Source organism: Bufo bufo, chromosome 10 (assembly GCF_905171765.1).
Source record: "Bufo bufo chromosome 10, aBufBuf1.1, whole genome shotgun sequence".
In the NCBI taxonomy this organism is placed as follows: domain Eukaryota; kingdom Metazoa; phylum Chordata; class Amphibia; order Anura; family Bufonidae; genus Bufo; species Bufo bufo.
Window position 1 is genome coordinate 140,706,410 of NC_053398.1, and position 22,772 is coordinate 140,729,181.

The 22,772-nt window shown below is 47.1% G+C and overlaps 1 protein-coding gene across 1 annotated transcript in view; it reads right to left on the reverse strand.

The window, feature by feature from the left end:
- Positions 1 to 11,842, reverse strand: part of CDH13 (cadherin 13) — a 530,998-nt gene extending 519,156 nt beyond the window's left edge. Inside the window, exon 1 of the mRNA XM_040409712.1 lies at positions 11,701 to 11,842. Within this exon, the coding sequence (XP_040265646.1) occupies positions 11,701 to 11,745 (45 nt within the window). The 5' untranslated portion in view covers positions 11,746 to 11,842. The remainder of the gene's footprint in view (positions 1 to 11,700) is intronic.
- Positions 11,843 to 22,772: the final 10,930 nt, after the last annotated feature.

Consider the following 22,772-nt stretch of genomic DNA (forward strand, 5'->3'; position numbering starts at 1 on the left):
AGATAGAAGATTCGATAGATAGAAGATTAGATAGATAGAAGATTGATAGGAATAGGAACACCCTGCAGCCATCGCTGGAAGAACACAAGCTGGGGGGGGGGGCAGCGTTATGGTCTGGGGGATGTTTTCGTGGCATTCTCTGGGTCACTCATCCATGTGGAAGGCGATCTCCACTGATTTCGGTATGAATCCATCCTGGTCCTACAAGCTGGTTGTCTTCCTTGGGGCAGATGGGATCTTCCAACACTGGTTGGAAGAGCATGACCAAGACTTCCAGGTACTACCCTGGCTCCCCAATTCCCCAGACTTGAACCCAATTGAGCATCTGTGGTACCACCTCAATCGTCGTGTTTCCTCTATGGATCCTCCTCACCCATACCTCCTCCAGCAGTTGTGGGATGCTCTGCAGTCGACATGGCTCCAGAGACCTGTGACAACCTACCAGGACCTTATGGAGTCATTCCTGGCCTGTCTGGCGGCTGTCCGTGCTGCACACGGCCCCAGAGGACATTCATCCAGTGAGCTATAATGGCGGCCCCAGGGGAACATTCATCCAGTGTGCTATAATGGTGGCCTCAGGGGAACATTCATCCACTGTGCTATAATGGTGGCCCCGGGGGCCATTTGCCCATGGTGCCGTATCCTTTAATAAACAATGTGACTTTATAAGAAAGAATAAGTCGTCTCCAAATATCCCACTGCCCTCACTGTTAACAGTCCAGTCAGGGATGCACTATAGGATGATGAGAGGTCCATCTAGTGCAGAAGACAAGTGGGATGAAGACATCTGAACATGTACAGACAGTCCAGATGCTTGTTGCCAGCATATAATTAACTCAACATCGGCCCTTGGATTGCCAAGTTTTAATTGATTAGCCCGACCACATCAAGGGCGGGTGGATGGGATCCTACCACCAGCCTCATAAGCAATTAACTAGATTGCCCGTAACGCAAGGCAGAGACAGATGGTCCAAAGCCTTACTGAAGGGCACATCACTCCGACTAGACGTTGTACCAGCCAATTATCTAAAGTGGCAATACTAATTATTTACGATTGCTAAGGGCAGGGGTCTGAATACTGGGTCCCCCGCGAGAACGGGGTGAATGGAGATGTAGTAGGAATGTGTGATCATCACTCCATTTGAGTCTTTGAGAGAGTTGTACTCGGCAGTCCCATGGACAGAGAATAGAGCGGCGGTCAAACATGAGCGACCATCGAGTCAATCTAATGGGGAACGCAGAACCTGAAGATTAGACCTCAAAGACTAGACCATTTTGACAGTCGAAGCTTCTACTTTGAGAGACACTTTTTAAGAACCACCAACAAATAAACCATTGGAGCAACCATGACATTGATGTCATGACAGAGAATGGAGCAGTCACACAAGAGTGACCATCGAGTCAATCTAATGGGGAACGCAGAACCTCAAGATCAGACCTCAAAGACTAGACCATTTTGACAGTCGAAGCTTCTACTTTGAGAACCGTTGGAGCAACCATGACATTGATGTACAAGAGGGCGTAGCAATATGGGGTAAAATGGTAGCAGTTCACAGGTTTTGGTGTTTGAGAGGGCCCAAAGGCCCCTTCATAAACAATATGTGGTTAGTGGAGAGCCTGTTATACATGTGTGTTGGGGACCAGAAACTTCAAATTACAACTCTGTGGAGATATGACCATTTGGTTGAGCACAGATGGGGAATGCATACTGGTGACACTACAGTCCACAACTTCGAGAAGTATTAGGAAGGACCAACATCTTCCACAATATTAAGAGTTTTCTTAGTGGTTGCTTGAATCTTGGCTTCATCTCTCAAGATGGGAGTCAGAGGGTCACCTAGAAGCTTACTTGTCCTTCACTTCCATAAGGGAGGAAAGGAAATATATAGTGGTTGGCTCTGTTACAGCCCTATCTAGCCCAATACAGAATGTTATTTTCTAATACATCATCATCATGTGAAATGAGATACAGACCGGAGGCCTAATGTACTGGTAATAAGTGTATATGGAGAGTGCATATCTCAAGGGTTTGTATAGTAATACCATCCCGTACCAAGGTGTATTAATGTGGATTTTAGACACCGGGGGTAGTCATTTGAGCTTCCAGTAATGCACTTGGTTTCCGCCATTGAGTGTTCATTACTAGCAGACATAAATCAACCATTAAGTCCACTCTAGAGAAAACTATTCAAGCCCACGACGCCACAGGGATCGTGGGCCAAATATATTATAAAGCATTGGCGTAAAGTTCAGTCATGTCCATAGGCTTCCTTGGGACCACGGGTTTTGTTGGCCTCCTTACAGAGCACAGGTATGTTATCTATCCTAGAGCAGCTCACGAGCATGGCAAGTCAAAAAAGTCAGTGTGCCTATTGTTATCATTTATCAGTAGTACATGTGATGTGGACTATGGCCTATATTAGGAGAAAGTTCCATCATCCTCATCTTCCAGTAGATTGTTTTTCCCACTTAGCAGGCTCTATGAAAAGTCCTCAGTGCCCAAAAACTCAGGCGATGCTAGGGAGGCTGGTCACCATCGTGGAGGGTGGTCACCGTCGTGGCCTGCTATTGGCTGTTCCCCCCATCACCTGATGTTTTGCTCCCAACGCCGGGGAGATGATCTGGCTGGACGGTAAGTATCGTCTATAGGAGGGGCCTGGGCATTTTGGGAGGTATTTTTAATATTGGATAACCCCTTTAACATTCTAACTGTCCAAATGCAGAGAGGACAGAGGGGAGAGGCTCATGCTGCAGCCACTTATCTTACATCCAGAAACAGGATAGTGAGCAGGAGGAGAGGAGACATGGTTGACCTCCTGGGGCACAGAGAGAAGATTTCTTTATATCTTTCTCAGTGTCACTCAGACAAAATAGGGCCAAAGAAGGAGGGGAGACCAAAGAGGAGGAGCTGGTATGTTTAATTTTTTGTGCATTATTTATTTTTATTTTTTAGTTTCTTTAAAATAATCTTCTGTGGATCTATAGCCGATCCCATCCCGTAAATCAGTGTAATATCTAATCCCAGGTTATATTATATTGGTGTCTTATCGGTGAAGTGACTTTTATCTCCAGAGATGAGATTGACTAAATTGTGTTACTAGTATGTTACTATTATAATGGGCAGAAGAACTGATGTCCCCTACCGCAACCCTGTCCTGAAACCTACGGTACATGTCCAATAGTCTAATCTACTGTACTTCTTGGCATAGTAAGATGTCAAGACATGCCGGGAGGTTTCTGACGTATCAGAGCCACACAAATCCCATAGGTAAGGTGGAATGGATGTGAAAAGTGAAGAGGCGTTAAGCAAATAAAGTTGGCATGGAAAGGAGTGACCTTGCAAAGGTGCCCTATGACTCTCCGTCCATAATTAGCCAATGAAGGCCCCTGTCTGTAGATTCATGGTGACTATTGAATTGGTCTCTTTGAATTGACAAAGAATTCATTTGAATCAGAAATCTGTTCTGGCCATCGAGGAACGGTTTAGGGTTCCCACATGCCAATGGTTTTATGCCTATGGGTGAAAATCAACCAACAGGTGAAAAATTTATTCTATGAATGCAAAGAACCACCTCAGGTAACTATCTACTGAAGACCAGGCCCTAAGATGTGTTAGGAGGTTCTGGATAACTTTGCAATTTGCAGGACCTCAGATGTTGTCTCCAAAAGCCTATGCAGTGACTGTGCAACCATTGCTGTTCCATTATATTCTTGGCCAAGAGGCTGAAGGTCATTGATCGAGACAGCCAAGCAACGTAAGGATGAAATCAGTAGAGGAGGCACCATGAGAGCTGACACCCTGGCACCTAGAGAGACTACTTACAGTTGAAGACCAGGTCCTAAGATGTGTTAGGAGGTTCTGGATAACTTTACAGTTTGCAGGACCCCAGATGTTGTCTCCAAAAGTCTATGCACCTGCTGTGCCACCAAGTTTGTTCCATTATATTGTTGGCCAAGACACAGAAGGTCGTTGGTTGATAGACATGAGCAAATTTCTCAAAGATTCGATTGGGCCGGTTCGCCGAATTTTCCCAAAAAAATTTGGTTCGATCCAAATTTATTCGTGGTGAATCGCGTTAAAAAACTGCTTATTTCCTGGCTGCAGAGAGCCTGTATAGTGGTGTAGAACACTGTGCCTTGCAGTAACATGCATAAGAGTCTGCTGTGGTAGTGAAACAATACTGTGAGTCAGTATGACATGCAGATGACAGGCGTCGTTCTTAGAATCACTGCACACCAGAACCTGTTCTATTAAACGCTTATACAAGTAGAGCCACCCTGACAGAGTGGAGAGGGTGTCAGCAGTAAGTTTGTGTTGACATCCCTGATTATTTTGCCCTTCCTCTGATCCATCAGAACAATAACGCCCAAAAAACGGATCCTGTCCGTTGAGCATCCACCTTCACTCAGTCAGCATTTGGTCAGTAATCCATCAGTATTGCTAAAGCCAAAAAAACAGGAGTGGATCCAAAACAGAGATGACACATGAATGGAATATTTGCATGTCTTCTGTGTTTTGTACCCACTCCTGCTTTTGGCTACCAAATCATAAGCCAATTCTGATGCAAAATAGGGACCATGTCATGCAGGCCTTACAGCTGTTACATAGACAAGATCTGTTGTGCGTCTCATTTTTCCTTCCTTCTGACAGATCAGAAAAACAAAACCATAGCTGATCTTAGGGAGACCAGCTACAGAAAACAGTGTGGAGCTTCATTTAAGAGTCTCAACACAGCAATCCAAAGTGCAAAGCTCCCTGGGGAACAGTAATATGCAAAATAACCGTGGAGCCCCAGCCACCCTGTGGCCTCCTCCTGATGATGCTGCTGCCACCTCCACACTGTCATTGTGCCACTCTGTGGCCTCCTCCTGATGCTGCTGCCACCTCCAGACTCTGTGATTGGGCCACTCTGTGGTTTCCTTATGCTGCTTCCACCTCACCACTATGTCATAGGGCCACTCTGAGGATTTCTCATGCTGTTCCCACCCTCCCCACTTAATGACTGGGCCACTATTTTGCCTTTTCGGCCTGGCTGACATCATCATTTATTTGACCCTTCTTCTGATCTGTCAGAAATATGCAAAATAACTGTGGAGACCCAGTAATGGGTCTTCAATACAGTGAAAGACAGATATCCCTCAAAGGAAGGAAAACCTGGCAAAGGGGTGTCCTCATTACAGAGATCACCAGATCCACCATATTAAGTGGCCCCTGTGTCAAGATCCCGCTCTTTTACAAGCCTTAAGGATGTGATGGGGAAGACCTAAGACAGTTATCCATCCACAGACAGCTCTTTCGGGGTGTTGCCCCTCATCAGTGTGGCGTAGGATTCTGGCTAAATGGGAGCAATGTCTTGGAGACAACTTAAACAAAACAATAGCTTCTGATAAAGGGCAACACAGTGGCACAATGACAGTGTGGAAGTGACAGCAGCATCAGGAGGCCACAGAGTGGCACAATGACAGAGTGTGGAGGTGGCGGCAGCATCATCAGGAGATGGCCACAGGGTGACACAATGACGGTGTGGAGGTGACAGCAGCATCAGAAGGCCACAGGGTGGCACAATGACAGTGTGGAGGTGGCAGCAGCAGCATCACGAGACCTGAGTGGTGAGGTTGCAGCAGCATCAGGAGACCACAGAGTAAACCATTTACAGAGTGGGGAGGTGGGTGGCAATACCAGTACCAGCTGAAGCTGGTAGGTGAAAGAAGGAGCACTTGGCATCAGATGTGTGGCATCAGGCGGGTAGCAGCATCAGAATAGTTGCTGAGGCAGATAGCCAGAAGAAACCGGTCTCTTTTATCATAGTTTTGGTGTGGCACCACGGATGATCTAGTCTGATGCATCAGGCATTGGTGGGTGGAAAACCTGGCTGATCCACGCCTGATTCATCTTGACAAAGGTCAGTCTCTCCACATTTTGGGTGGACAGGCGAGTTCTTCTTGGGGTAACTATGGCCCCTGCCGCACTAAACACCCGCTCTGAAGCCACACTACTGGCTGGGCAGAACAGCTTTTCCAGGGCAAACTCTGCCAGTTGCAGCCACAAATCCAGTTTGGCTACTCAGTAGTCCAGCGGATCTTCAATGTGGGTTGGCATGGTGCTGTCCCAGTATGCCACCACCTGCTGGTTCAGGTCCTGCTCCAGGTCTAACTTTTACTGCTGCTGGTAAGTAGTTTCTTCACTAGGTGGGTGAAGGAAGCTGCTCATCAGCAACTCTAGACTCAAGTTGCTGCTGATGGAGCTGGAATTGCTCCTACGCCCCCATCCTGCCACAGCAGCCATGGCAGAGGAACGTGAGTGCAGAGGCCCCCCCCCGGTCAGACCTGCGAGAGGATGGACGATGGCGCAGATAGGCAGCGACCAACTGACTACATCTGATGTCTCTTTAGTAATTCAGTTTCTCCTCCCTCTCAGCGGGTGTAAAAAAGGCCCCCGATTTTGGACCGGTAGGGAGGGTCCAACAAAGTTGGAGAGCCAGAAGTCATCCCTCTGCCAAATGCTGACAATTCAGCTGTCACTACGCAAGCAAGTGAGTATGCATCGGGCAATTTGTGCAAGTGACTCGGAGGGATTCCCTTCCTCCATCTCCACTGCATACTGCCACGGTGTGTCTGGGTCATCTGCCTCGTCTTCCTCATCGCCCTGTGGCTCCTCTGGCTGCTCCTCTGGCTGCTCCTGTCATCTGTGTATAAAAACCACCCATTTTGCTACTTGTGTTCCAATGTTCTCCTCCGCCTCCATTTCAGCTTATGTGGCCGTGAGATCTAGGCGCCACGTCTCCAGTCCCCTGACCAGCCAGATTTACTGGCATCTGTTCCAGGATATGAAGCAGTGGAATGACGTTGTTCTCGCTGTATAGTGGGGCTGAGCCCACAGCATATAATACTTCTCTGGCTGAGGTAACAACAAAGGACAGAGGCAGGTTGAGGACAGGTGAGGGCACAGGGCCTGCTCCCGGGCCATGCCAACTAAGGGTTTTGTCTGATTAACCCACCGACTTTCGGCTGGGGGTGTCTGATGTCACTTGGGACGAAGTGGATGACCGAGTCAACCATTCAAGAACCGCTGGGTTGCTGGTCAAGATACGACCGCTAGATGACACCAGGAGCTCAGGCCTCTCGCTGCAACTCCTGCTGCCACGGCCCTTTTTTCCCACTAATACACATCAAAGAAGGCTTTAGAACATATAACTGCATCGCACAAGGGCAAATAAGACGTAGAAATATTTCCTTGTAATTAACCCTGTTAATGGCGGTATCACACAGCACTTGCACCCCAATAACGAGAACGGTTTGCTGGAATTACAGAGCTGTATAATGGCAATTTGGATCTGCAGTCAGTGCAGCAAGGTGTAATAGGATTGCTCCTATTACCCAGGCTGTAAACTCCCCGACTGAACCCTGTTCTGCTTCAATACTGTGGAATGATTCCTCCCTATCCTTTCCCTGAACTTCTATACTGCAAAATAAAAGTTTTAAAGTCTTTCCTAGCACTGTCCCTAGCGCCTGCTGACGTCTCTCCCTGCACTAAGTGCACTGGAAAATGGCTGAATCCAAGATGGCTGAGGCTATTTATAGGGCTGTGACATCACAGGGGTGGCTGGCTGCTGATTGGCTGATCCCTCATTCCCAGAGGTCTTTGCACCATGTCCTAACACGTGCAGGAAAAAATGTGATTCGTTACCGCGAAGCGTGAGGGAATTCGGATTAGGTGCAAATCAAATTTTTCCTGAAATTCGGATCGAATTCCATTTCATCAGCTTCGATTCGCTCATCTCTATTGGTTGAGACAGTCAAGCCACTTTAAGGGTGAAATCAGTAGAGAAGCCACCATGAAAGCTGAAATCTCGGGTGCCAATCAGGTGGTGGCCATGGTGCACCTGGTATCTGCTCTCCCGTTTCCTGGCCTATAGGTTTCTATGAAGAGATGACCACCACTGTTGGACAATTAACCCATGTGCAACCGTCTCTTACCGTCTAGGCACAACATACAGGTATATGGATTGTGGATATGTTCTGTTGGGTATTTATAATGAAGGAAGGGGTGGGTAGATACCAGTATGGGGCACATGCACTTACAGATCCCCTTTAGGCCGCCCCACCACAGCCCAGTGCTGTCCATCTTTTTTTGGCATATCTGTGACTACAGAAGAAACAATCGCTCCTGCGAGAGAGCAGCGCATGGTCTGAACACCTTCCGAGCCTCGTAATTGCACAGCAGCGCTCACACTATGTCAGGAGTCTGCAACTAGAAAATGAAGGGTTTCCCTGCAGGGCACCCCCAATTTATGATGAACCCATTGACCGACCTTCTAAATCCTAAACAGAAGAAATGTGACACCTGAGAGTGCCAGAAAATGTGCACGCAAGCGAGTAGAGAGACATAGCAGAGCCGCGTTTGTCAGGTCGGTGCAGCAGGGCTCAAAGCTATATCAATTATTCCGCTTTGGATTGCATGACAACCTACTGCCATATCGGAGGCTTGACGCGTGGACGGAGCATCCCAAAGGAGTAAAGTGACAAATCCGGCTCTGCTATATGTACAGAAACCAAAGCTACAGTATATACTGAACTAGCATGCACTTGGAGGAGCTTAGAAGTCTTCACACCCTATGAGTGGCTATACTTTAACCCTTAACCCCCATCAGTGGTGAAATGTAACCCTTTGGTGCTTATACTTTAACCCTTCAGTGCCTGCTTAGGGACCTATAGTTCATCCCTTCTATAGGGTCTCGTGCTCTTCTAGGGATCACCTGACTTGTAGATCGGATCTAACACAATGTCACATGAAATCTGCCACCGGGACGAGGGGGCGTAATTGTGCGGGGGGAATGGCGAGGTATGTGCCCAGGGGGCCGGGTGGGCGCCAACAAGTCTCTCTGAGTTGGTGCTAGAGTTGTAAATTGTATCATAGCCCCAATCAGTGATAAGTTATAGCAGGGGACACCTACCTGCATTTTCCTCTATTACTCCCACCTATCGTACGGAGCCATGTAACATAGGATTATGACTATATTTCCATATGAAGGAGCCGTGGCAGGGACGTACCTTCCTCTCTGGGCACCTACATGATCTGATTTCACCCTTTCATTGCCAGTTGCTCTATACACTACATTAAGGTGGGGGTCTTGCCCTTGAGTAAGGCGTCTCAGAATTGCTCTATATGTCTTGACAGCCCCCCCAGAATTGGCAGCAGCTCGGGCTGCCACAGGCTCCTCCAGCGTGGACCGTGTGCAGGCGCTCCTCTGATGTTTTTCATTACTGCTCACAGCAATAACTAATCATCTCTGTTACCTGACCGCTTCATGTTCCACTCATCGGTAAATCTTCCCTCATTTTCAATGCCATCTCCAGTGCTGAGCAGTGCTTAACCCTTTGTCGACCACACCAACTGCGCCTAGGACCTCCACACATAGGCATAGAGTCTGCAGACCCCCCCCCCCCCCCCCAACCCAAGGCAAGGCAGCACACGTGGCTTGTTACATGTATCTATCCAATGGCCGCAGGAGCTTGCAATCTACTACAACGCAAAAATTACGTTTTACAAAAGAAGCGAATAATCTCTTTAACAACACAGCCACTAGCCTTGGCCCAGGAGCTTGCAATCTACTTTACAACTCAGTTGTTACACTAGGCACAAGAGCTTGCAAAATATTTACCACGCTGTCATTATACTAGGCACAAGTGCTAGCAATCTATTTTTACAACACAGCCATTACCCTCGGCACAGGAACTTGCAATCTACCTCACAACACAATGATTACACTGCCCACAGGAGCTTGCAATCTATTTTACAACGCAGTCATTACACTGGACACAGACTCTTGCCATCAATTGCAGAATACAGTCATCTCACTTGGCACAGGAGCTTGCAATCTACTTTCCAAAACACAGTTGTTACACTAGGCACAAGAGCGTGCAATCTATTTTACATGTCAATACATTGGACACTGGGGCTTGTAATTTATTGTGGAATACAGTCAATTTGCAATCTACACCACAATTCAAAATACTAGACTCAAGAGCTTGCAATCGACTGTACAACACAGTGGTTACTTGAGCACAAGAGCTTGCAATCTATTTTACAACACAGTGGTTTCACTGAGCACAAGAGCTTGCAATCTAGTGTACAACACAGTGGTTTCATTGAGCACAAGAGCTTGCAATCTATTTTACAACACAGTGGTTTCACTGAGCACAAGAGCTTGCAATCTAGTGTACAACACAGTGGTTTCATTGAGCACAAGAGCTTGCAATCTATTTTACAACACAGTTGTTACACTAGGCACAAGAGCTTGCAATCTAGTGTACAACACAGTGGTTTCATTGAGCACAAGAGCTTGCAATCTATTTTACAACACAGTGGTTTCACTGAGCACAAGAGCTTGCAATCTAGTGTACAACACAGTGGTTTCATTGAGCACAAGGGCTTGCAATCTATTTTCCAACACAGTGGTTGAGCGAAGGAGCTGGCAATGTGCACAACACAGCCATTACATTAGGCACAGGAGCTCGCAATCTATTGTACAACACAGTGATTACATTGAGCACAAGAGCTTGCAATCTATGGCGTAGCATAGTCATTATACTGGACACAGGAGCTTGCAATCTATCGTATAGCATAGTTATTTAGTTATTACACTGGACAGAGAAGCTTACAATCTATCCTATACAAAATAAAGTACATGCAGCAGGGTTGCTTAGCAATACCACCCACATGATGATTTAGGGGCGATCTGTGAAGAAGGGGTACTGAGATTTTTGCAAAACCCTAATGCTTCAGCAACACAGAGGCTCAGATGAGTGGAAGTGAATTTTATTCCTCTGGAATAGGAAGACGTGGGAGCTGTGGACGATGGAGGAAAGGGAGAGATCTGGAGCTGTGACTGACAGCAGCAGCAGTAGTGCCATGCCTTGAATGGAGGCGGCTCAGCTGTTCTGCTGGGGTGTGGGGGTCTCTGCTGTAGTGAGGGGGGGTATGCAATATTCTGAGCAGGGAGCATACACACAAAGCCCTCCTAATCACTATCCAGCATACTACTTTTTGAGGGGTGCAAAAAAACAAACAATACACCATTGTCATGGCAGAAAACATGTTGGCATCTCCAGGGGTCCAGGGAAGCAGATATTCTTCTCAATGCAAACTTCTGGAGGAATGGTGTCCTTACAATCCACAGGCTCAGCAATCCAGGCATTAAACAACCGCACTGCATGTTAACTTGGAAGTCAATGTCAGGGGGGTGACCAAATCCCCCTCCATATTACATGCTGCCAACTTGAAAGCTACACCAGACCTTGTCCCCCTCCCCACTGTGGGGATTCCACTGCAATGGATCCTGGCATACTATTAAGATGCAGGAAGGGGGGTCATCTCCAAAGGGGATCCAGCCAGGAGGGTGGGGTACTGCATGACCACAAAAACAGCACCCACACTTCAGATCCCATCAACTTTAAGAAGAAAGCATGAGATTCAAAAGGGGGGTCCAGCAATGAGGGTGGGGTGCTGCACAACACCAAAATCAGCACCCCAGTTAGGTCTCAAAGCAAAGCTGTGCTTGCCTGTGCTTACTGTCCTCACCTGCCATCCACACACATACAGGCAGTGAGTGCATCCATGGGAAGAAGAAAAGCAATGGAAAAAAGACAATTTCTGCAGCAGCACAACATGTAAAGCATTGCAGGAAGCTGAGCTCTTACCTGGGACAGCAGCAGGGACAGGGTGACTTGAGATTTGGGATCCATTTTGCCAGCTCTAGAAAGGACTGGAGCTTCTATTATACATACACCAGGGCTGCTCTGTGCATATTTGCACTGTGAAACAGCCTTTGAGAAGAGGCTTCTCGTTGAGAGCCAGCCAACTTCCCAAATAGATCAGCAGCATCATCAGTTAAGCATTGGATAGAGGCTGGTGACCAGAGCCAATGGCTTTACAAGGTGCATTTCATCACAGCATATCCCCCAGTATGTGAGGCTTGCATTAGGTAGACGCCTCTGGCAATCACCACCTTTATATATTGCATTGCCGGGGCTGCTGTCTATTTCTTTCCCTGATTTTAGGGGTTAATCTCTAGTTTTTACATAGTCGATACAATGTATAGAGGAGAAGTAGATACAATGCATAGAAAAGTAACTACAATGTATAGAGGAATAGATACAATGGAGGAGAAGATACAACATACTGCATAGAGTAGATATAATGTATAGATCAGTAGATACATTGTATAGAGTAGATACTATATATAATATATATATATGATACAATGTGTAGAGGAGATACAAAGTACTGTATCCAAAAGTCTATACAATGTATAGATAAAGTACAATGTACTGTATAGGGGAGAAGTAGATATAATGTATAGAAGAGGGATACAATGTACTGTATAGAGGACAAGTATGAGTAGAGTCAATGTATAGGGGAGAAGATACAATGTATAGAGGAGAAGTAGATACAATGCATAGAAAAGTAACTACAATGTATAGAGGAATAGATACAATGGAGGGGAAGATACAACATACTGCATAGAGTAGATATAATGTATAGATTAGTAGATACATTGTATAGAGTAGATAATATATATATATATATGATACAATGTGTAGAGGAGATACAAAGTACTGTATACAAAAGTCTATACAATGTACTGTATAGGGGAGAAGTAGATATAATGTATAGAAGAGGGATACAATGTACTGTATAGAGGACAAGTATGAGTAGAGTCAATGTATAGGGGAGAAGATACAATGTATAGCGGAGAAGTGGATACAATGTATAGAGGAGAAGTGGATACAATGTATAGAGAAAATACAATAAATAGAGGAGACGTTTATACAATGTATAGAGGAGAAGTAGATACAATATATAGAGGAGGGATAATACAAAGTATATACTATAGATGATACAATGTACTGTATAGAGGACAAGTATGAGTAGATTTAGGGTCCATTCACACGTCCGCAATTCTGTTCCGCATTTTGCGGGAACGGAATTGTGGACCCATTCATTTCTATGGGGCCACACGATGTGCTGTCCGGATACGGAAATGCGGATCTGCACTTCCGGGTCCGCAATTCCGTTTCCGAAAAAATAGAACATGTCCTATTCTTGTCCGCAATTGCGGACAAGGATAGACATTTAAGACACACCTCCCTCCCATCCCCCGCCACTCTCTGTGATGCAGACCACAGTTTTATCTGTAGCTTGTGTTGCTGCGTCCTGATGCATGTCATCCCAATGACATCACCGCTCCTGCTCCGGGTCTCACGTGATCATGTCATCATGCGAGACCCAGCGCAGGAGGTTGCGTTGATGTCAGTGCGGCTTCTTGCGCTGTTCTAATGCCTCACAGGCTTGAGGCCTAGCGGCCTGAGGCTTGTGAAGTTGGACGGCCATGAGTGCGCCCCCCCTTTATGCGTAGCGAAGTGGCGCCCTAGGCGGATGACTACCCTCCCCTATCCATTGTCCCGACCCTAATGTAGAGCACATTACCGCAGGAGGTATAACAGAAGAGGACTATAACTCCCAGCATGTCTAAGCCATTATTATTTAATATCAGAACACATTACAGGGGGACGTATAAGAGGATGGGACTACAACTCCCAGCAAATCCAAGCAGTTATTATGTAATATCAGAGTACATTATAAGAGGAGGTATAAGAGGAGAGGACTACAACTCCCAGCATACCCAGGGTGTTGTGATGTACCCTGATATTACATAATAATGGCCTGGACATGCTGAGAGTTGTAGTCCTCTCTTGTTATACCTCCTCTTGTAATGTACTCTGATATTACATAACAAGCTGGAAATGCTGGGAGTTTTAGTCCTCTCCTCATACCTCATCTTGTAATGTACTCTGATATTACATAACAGGAGGTAAAAGAGGAAAGGACTATAACTCCCAGCACTCCCCTGGCACTTACATTGAATCCTTCACTTCTTCCCGTGCATCACTGGTCTTCTTCTTCATTACTTTACTGCACTGCTGAGCTCCGCCTCCTGTTCTGGTCACATGATGGTGAGGTCATCGCAGGTCCTTTATCCCCCTCTTCTCTGCTGAGCTCCGCCTCCTGCACGTGACATCATGGCAGGTCCTACAGCTCCAGTAGAAGAGTGCAGTTTGCAGAGCAGCAATGGCTGTGGTAATGGCTGTGTACAGGGAGGGGGCCTTACACTACATTGTAAAGTGCAGCTTTTCAGCTGTCTGCCCGTTTGCTTCCACGGACGTTCAGCTGAACAGCAGCACTGAAGCAGGGGGGCCCTTAGACCATGGGGGCCCTGGGCAATTGCCCAGTTTGCCCCCCCCCCCCCCCCCCCCCTCAACGCCGGCCCAGGGATATAATATTGTATACATTAGAGCTGAACTTGTGACTCTAGAGAAATCTAATGATTGTGATTAAAGAATATTGTGAAATATTTTTTATAGGGGCCTCTAGACGACTGGGGTTGGGTCAAATGGATTCCAGTCACTGATTTGTAATAAATAGCTTCTAGGGGTGAATTAAAATTTAATATTCTGTAATCCGGGACCATGATGCCTTGATGTTGGATGTCATCCTATTTTTGGGTGGTCTTACTTTCAGGTTTGATATACCCCATTTCAGTGTTGTAGAGGGCAATTGGTCAAAGCACATGCCTCCATTGCCTCCAACTCTCATTATCAGAAGTTGCTCACCTGTGAGGGGTTGTGTGTCCACAGGTGAAGGAGCGCCCACCTGCATGTTGATTGACGGGGCTAGACATCTAGCCAGCCCTGACAACCTGGGCCCTGCGCCGCTGCTCCCAGTAGCCACACAGGTGCTGAAGCTCAAATTTGGCTTTAGGAGCGGAAGTGTAATGATGCATGTGCAGGCAATGCTCCCGAAGCCGAAGTTGAGGTTTAGCACCTGCAGCGGTGCAGGGCCCAGGTTGTCATGGCCTGGTGGAATGTCCAACAGGCAGGTGGGCACTACTACACCTCCTCGCAGGTGGGCACTACTACACCTCCTCGCAGGTGGGCACTACTACACCTCCTCGCAGGTGGCCACTACTACACCTCCTCGCAGGTGGGCACTACTACACCTCCTCGCAGGTGGGCACTACTACACCTCCTCGCAGGTGGGCACTACTGCACCTCCTCGCAGGTGGGCACTACTACACCTCCTCGCAGGTGGCCACTACTACACCTCCTCGCAGGTGGGCACTACTACACCTCCTCGCAGGTGGCCACTACTACACCTCCTCGCAGGTGGGCACTACTACACCTCCTCGCAGGTGGGCACTACTACACCTCCTCGCAGGTGGGCACTACTACACCTCCTCGCAGGTGGGCACTACTACACCTCCTCGCAGGTGAACAACTCCTGCTAATGAGGCAAACTAATTTGTTAGAATTGATTTGCTCATCTCTAACCCCAACACTTTAGTTAGTCAAAGAGGGACACTTGGCTCATTGTAATATTGTTTATGAACCTGTTTAGTCTTTATAGGGGTTGGCCCATCTCACACATTGATAGCACATAGCTAGAACATGCCCCCAATATCATATAGGTGTGGGACCCAACTCAGGGACCTGCTCCTATCTCTAGAACAGGGCACCCGCAGTGAAGTAGAGCGCACCATGCTCCATTCATTGCTATGGGAGTTGCGAGCGCAACTGTGGCCACCTCTCCGTTCACCCTTATGGTATTGCCGGTAAAAGCCGAGCTTGCACTTGGTTATTTTTGAAACTTTCTGTTAACTTCGGGGCCCCCATTTCTGGAGACGGGAGCAGTACCCGCACCTATCTGGCACTGATGGCCTATTCTATTGTTATGACATCAATGTCTGAGATGGGCCAACTCCTTTAAGCAGGGAGAGGATGTGTGTAGCAGCCGCCAGGCATCTGGGACATGGCCCGAAAATCGCAACAAGCAGAATGCAAGTTGATTTGCGGTGACCACGTGGTAAATGCACAGTCATTAATAATCCGAAAGGCATGCTGGTGCCATTTACGACCATGTCTTTGCCACCTAGCTACCACACCCTTAGGCGCCGGGTGTCACGTTGTGGCCTCGCAGGGCCGCACCCGGCCCGACCTTCCAGCACTGCCGGGGTCGCATAGCAATATATTGATTTATGAGGCTATGTAACCCTTAGAGGTCTGGAATGTATTGAATAACACAGACATGATCAATTTCACATAAATTGGGAAATTGATCATCAATTTGTAGACTTGAAAAAGGAGTGTTGCAGCTCCGAAACGCGTTGTCAACCTATATTCAAATACAAATAATTTTCTTCAAGCTACTGAGGTTGTGTACTTGCGCCAGGAGCTATCGAAATTGGTGGACTCCATTGTCCACATTTCCCTGTCTTCTGTTGTATGACTCCTCCGGGGGGCTGGCAACTCCACTAGCGGGGACTGAACGATACCGGCAGCACTGACCACCTTCTACACTACTGTTGTGCCTATGGTCACACAACACTAAAAGGTGAGCGCAACTACTATTCTTCACCTTCCAACAAATCGAGCAAAACGTATTTCCCTATGAGCGCCTTTCCCCCTTTTGCCGCATATGCTACAGACATAATGCTGTCAGTGTTATCCAATACATTCCAGACCTCTAAGGGTTACATAGCATCATAAATCAATATAATGCTACGCGACCCCGGAAACGCTGGAAGGTCAGGACGGGAGCTTCCTGTGAGGCCGCAGTGTGACACCCGCTCGTGGGAACTGGAAACCAATATGCATGATACATTAGATCAGGCATCCTCAAACTGCGGCCCTCCAGCTGTTGCAAAACTACAACTCCCAGCATGCCCGGACAGCCTACAGCAGGGCATTGTGGGATTTGTAGTTTTACAACAGCTGGAGGGCCGCAGGTTGAGGATGCCTGCATTAGATAGACAAAATGGTTGCAAAAGGCTACATACCCTTCATATAGAGATCTCCATTTTATAAACGATTGATGCTTAATTATTACATAATACAAATGCATGCAGTTTTATGATATACTTTGCTCTTACCATTTTCACCATCTCTGCTTTCTGTCAATAAACTGAAAGAATCTCATGCATCCAAAGGATGAATATCCATACAGCTCAAATTCTTCTCACAGATGACAGTTTGCTACAATTGTATCCAGTCTAGACAATCCTCTTGTAAGCTAAAGTGTATCAGGAATGTCTCTCTCGTGCTGATAGTTTGTTACAATGTATCAACGCAGCTAAAAAGAAGTATCAGCCTGTAGATCAGGCTAAACTGGATGCAATCGTGACAAGAGGAGACAGGAAGATGTAGAGGAGCCAGACAGATATGGTTGAAGGATCAGGAGAAGTTAGAATGGTGACGGAGATAGTGAAAATAATAAAGTAGAGGCTGGAATTGATGAATGATAATGAGGGAGGATGATGGATGATGGACGGCTCATCGGAGGATGGCAGGGTAGAGATGAAACCATGAAGGAGAATAGGAATGAAAAGTAATAACGGACCAGGAATGGTGGGGATTATAGGTTCTTTTTGTCATGACCCCGAAGTGAGATTCCTACTTCCGAAGAAGAAGTAAAAGCCTTGGCTAAGGGTTAGGAGGAACGGAGAATCCAAGGGAGCAAAGAGGAGAAGAGATGTCTACTTCGTTGTATGGGAGGGAGGGAAAGTGGTAGCGAGAGATGAGTGTGCAGACTTGGGAATGTTAGGAGAACCATTTTCCCTAGGATTTATTAGGGCACATGGATGACATAGGAGGGGACAGTTGTCTACTCAGGACCAGCTCTGGGGCAAAGAATGCTCCTGGTCTGGACCATGGAACGGAGTCAAACTGATGCGTTCTGAGCAGATCCTTATCCATTCAGAATGCATTAGGGCAAAACTGATCCATTTTGGACCGCTGAGCCCTGAACGGATCTCACAAACGGAAAGCCAAAACGCCAGTGTGAAAGTAGCCTAATTAATTCACTGTATCTGCACTGCATTGTGGAAAGGGTTAAAGGGGTTGTCTCATCTTATGAAGTGATACTCATGTTGTTTAATAACCTAATAGAAGTAACTTACCAATATACTCTACGTGACCATAATGCCTCCTGTTCTCACTTCTCCCAATTTTCCTTGTCATTATAAACTGCTCGTCTCTAGGGGATACGGCCACCGCTGCAATGCCTTAGCGGTGGCCGCGCTTGCGCTGTGAAAAAAGCCAAAGGCGACCTTTCTGGTGGCCGGTATAGTGGGAACGAGCGCTAGTCTCCAGCTCATGCGCATTAGCTCACGCCCCTGGCCACCTTCCATTGCCTTGAGTCTGAAGTGCCTTTTGGTATTAACCTGCTACAGTGCTGCGCCGCCGGCTATCCTTCTGCTGAGCCGACCAAGGCTGCTGCTAAATCATTAATACTCTCTGGACGGGGACGTACAGGCCAGGGGAGGGAATTACATCATCCCAGCGCCGCTGGCCTGTGCTGCCACTCATGTTAGCAGGCACCGCCCCCTAGAGCACCCGAAGTCCGGACCCGCGGTGCTGAACACAGAAGGTGAGACAACCCTTTAATGCACAGGCAGCTAATACTGAGTGACTTTATGACTTTCTACCTATGCAATGACCTTCTGACTGTCTGTTTGTGTCTGAAGATGTGTTTATGTCTGAAAAAGCTGCTTAGACATTCCCATAGACCTGCATTAAAACTCTATACAAGTCTATGACGGAGTAAAATTGTAACATTGATTGTGTTTAGGCTGTGCTTCTCCATTCCACCCCTCCCACTAGAAGGTTGTAGGTCAGTTAGAAACTGTAGATAAGGAGAGCAGTCAGAGCCCATAGTTGTGTTCAGATAGGGACCAGTGTTTAGTAGGAGAGACTTTGCCAGACTGCAAGAGTGACCAGAAGACGTTGAAACGAGGATATTCTGCCAGAGATCCTGGGTCATCAGCCCTGTGACCACCAGGTTGCCAGTTGGAGGACTGAGCCACAGAGCCTGGACCAACAGCCCTCTGATCGAGGAGCCAGCCTTCTGAGAGAGAGAGAGAGAGAGAGAGAGAGAGAGAAACATGAAACAGCTGGCCAAAGGCTTCGAACCTTCTTCTGGAGGAGGAGAGTGGAGAAGCCAGCCCCATGCCTCGCCTGTTTTGTTTTGCACTTGAGTTCCTCCAGTAAAGAAGCACACTGGTTTACTGCAGACCCTGACTCTCTGGACTTATTTCCTATTGGGGTGCTCCACGCCTTACCATCACCTCCAGGAAGTAGCAACATGTAGTAGCACCTTGACAGTGTCTGGAGGACCAAGCATAGCGTTGGGGCCACCCCAAACCCTGCCACTGCATAATACCACATTTCTCCAGCAGAGGACACTACATAAGAAATGTCCAGCTGCCCAGTTTACCCACGTGATAAAAGTTGATTCCCCATCAGAACTCCTCCTGAGTTCTTAATGCTCCCACAGCTGGGAGTTTGCTGCAATGAATCAGTGCAGGTGAGACAATGCAGGTTGTGGCCCATGGAGGTGGAAAGGTTTGGAGACAGGACTGTTTAGTGTACACACTGGGTGCAATTATAGTAAACCCCAAGCACTGGGAAGAGGTATTCAACAGCTACATGTGAACAAGTGTGTTTCCAGTCAATGACAGCAAGCAGGTCTTGAAAATGGTCAGGGATTGAAATATCAGATTTAATGGAAGGTTGCAGAACTTTTCATATTTAAAGCCAAGGCAATGTCAGGTTGGTTTGAGCTCTAGGTCCCAATGGGACCCAATGGGTTTAGGAGCTGGACCTTAGTTTTCCTGACACTGAGCTCCAAGTCTGCACAGACCGACAGATAAATCATAAATCTCATACCCACTAGGGGTAGCCTTAGCATACTGCATAGTGTTTTTGCATTCAATGATCAACCAGTCTGCATTGAACTCCTCAGCTCCCCCTAGTGGTGGCTACAGGCAGACAGGTTTTGATCAATTGAAATCTATGTCTACGCAGGGAATTCGGAGCTTTGTATCAGACTATATCTATAATACTATAAAAGAAATTGATCTAAAGAAGATAAGATGTTAAAGGATGGACATTCCCTTTAAGGAGTGGTTGATACAGCAGAGATGTGGAGGAATGTGATGAATTTTTGCATCAGATTGGAGGGGCTTCATGGTCCTTAAATTCTGGGGTGTGCAGTCGGAAGCTTTTCTTTCATTGCAGACAAGCACGAGATTTCTATTCTTATGACACCGAATAGTGTGGTATTTTCACACTCTTGGCAGCAGATGGTTCAGCGAGGAGGGAAAGCAGCTCGGAGACAAGATTGCATTTAAATTTCACCCATCTTCTTTACAAACTTCCTATTCAGAGGAATAATTAGCAGTCCTTGGAGGTGGGGGAAGGTGTTGTGCTCCCTTCTCTTATGTTTGCCTGCGCGATCAGTGCCTGCTCTGTGTGATAATCAGCGGCTCTTACTATCACATGTATAGTGGAGGGGAGGGAAGAGAGAGGGGGCATTCATGGAGGAGGGAGCGGAGACGGCGCGCAGCCTGCAGCTACAATGATCCATTATACTGATGCAAGGCTTTATATCTGCCATTATAGGGGATGTATTAATAAGAGCGCAGAGTGAGCTCTGCTGTACTCAGCGCTGGATGTCAGGCGTCCATGTGCTCTTTATTAGTCTGCATGTCAAATGGTAAATAATATCTGTGTGCGCATCACTTTCTGATGATCACAAGAGGACGAGCGGCGCAGCATAGGCGCTGCTTATCTTCTCCTGTAGGAGCGGTCTGTCACAGGCATCAGCAAGAAGTTCCTTCCCCTGAGTCAATCATTGACTGATGGACATGTAGTGCACCTTGTCCCTTTGAGGTTTAGAGTGGTTTATACAGTTCTGTGCTGCAGCTGCTGCAGAACATCATAATACACACCTCAGCTGCTGCAGAACATCATAATACACACTTCAGCTGCTGCAGAACATCATAATACACACCTCACCTGCTGCTGTAGAACCTCATGATATACACCTCAGCTGCTGCAGAACATCATAATACACACCTCAGCTGCTGCAGAACATCATAATACACACCTCACCTGCTGCTGTAGAACCTCATGATATACACCTCAGCTGCTGCAGAACATCATAATACACACCTCAGCTGCTGCTGCTGCAGAACCTCATGATATACACCTCAGCTGCTGCAGAACATCATAATACACACCTCAGCTGCTGCAGAACCTCATAATACACACCTCAGCTGCTGCAGAACATCATAATACACCTCAGCTGCTGCAGAACCTCATAATACACATCTCAGCTGCTGCAGAACCTCATAATAAACACCTCAGCTGCTGCTGCAGAACCTCATAATACACACCTCAGCTGCTGCAGAACATCATAGTACACACCTCAGCTGCTGCTGCTGCAGAACCTCATGATGTACACCTCAGTTGCTGCAGAACATCATAATACACACCTCAGCTGCTGCTGCAGAACCTCATGATGTACACCTCAGCTGCTGCAGAACATCATAAAACACACCTCAGCTGCTGCTGCAGAACTCCATGATCTACACCTCAGCTGCTGCAGAACATCATAATACACACCTCAGCTGCTGCTGCTGCAGAACCTCATGATATACACCTCAGCTGCTGCAGAACATCATAATACACACCTCAGCTGCTGCTTCTGCAGAACATCATAATACACACCTCAGCTGCTGCAGAACCTCATAATACACACCTCAGCTGCTGCTGCAGAACATCATAATACACACCTCAGCTGCTGCAGAACATAATAATACACACCTCAGCTGCTGCTGCAGAATATCATAATACACACCTCAGCTGCTGCAGAACCTCATAATACACACCTCAGCTGCTGCAGAACCTTATAATACACACCTCAGCTGCTGCAGAATATCATAATACACACCTCAGCTGCTGCAGAACATCATAATACACATCTCAGCTGCTGCAGAACCTCAAAAAACACCTCAGCTGCTGCAGAACCTCCTAATACATACCTCAGCTGCTGCAGAACCTCATAATACACACTTCAGCTGCTGCAGAACCTCATAATAAACACCTCAGCTGGTCCAGAACCTCATAATACACACCTCAGCTGCTGCTGCAGAACATCATAATACACCTCAGCTGCTGCAGAACATCATAATACACCTCAGCTGCTGCAGAACCTCATAATACACACCTCAGCTGCTGCAGAACCTCATAATACACACCTCAGCTGCTGCAGAACCTCATAATACACACTTCAGCTGCTGCAGATTACAGACAGCAAAGACATCTGTGTTGGTCCCATGTTCATATGTGCCTGCATTGCTGAGAAAAATTATGTTTTAATATATGCAAATGATCCTCTAGGAGCAATGGGGGCGTTACCATTACACCTAGAGGCTCTGCTCTCTCTGCAACTTCTGCACCCCCTGCACTTTGACTGACAGGCCCAGGCAGTGAAAAAGTGATCATGTCTGCCTGGTCCTGTCAATCACAGTGCAGGGGGTGCAGCAGTTGCAGAGAGCAGACCCTCTAAGTGTAACAGCGACGCCCCCGTTCCTCCTACAGGCTCATTTGCATATATAAAACATCACCACCGAGCGAGCGCACTGAGCTATTTTTGAGAGTCCCGGTGAATGGAAAGCTGGCTGCTCATGTGCAGTGCGCTCACTTTGCTACTTCTTGGACTCCCGCAGTGATGAATGCGCAGTTTGCTCTCCTTCTTCTGGAGATCGCAGAGGGTCTCACACGTCGTACCCGCATCTATCTGATACTGATCACATATCATGGTAATCAATGTCCCAGATGGAAATACCCCTTTAAGGGCTCATGCACACGAC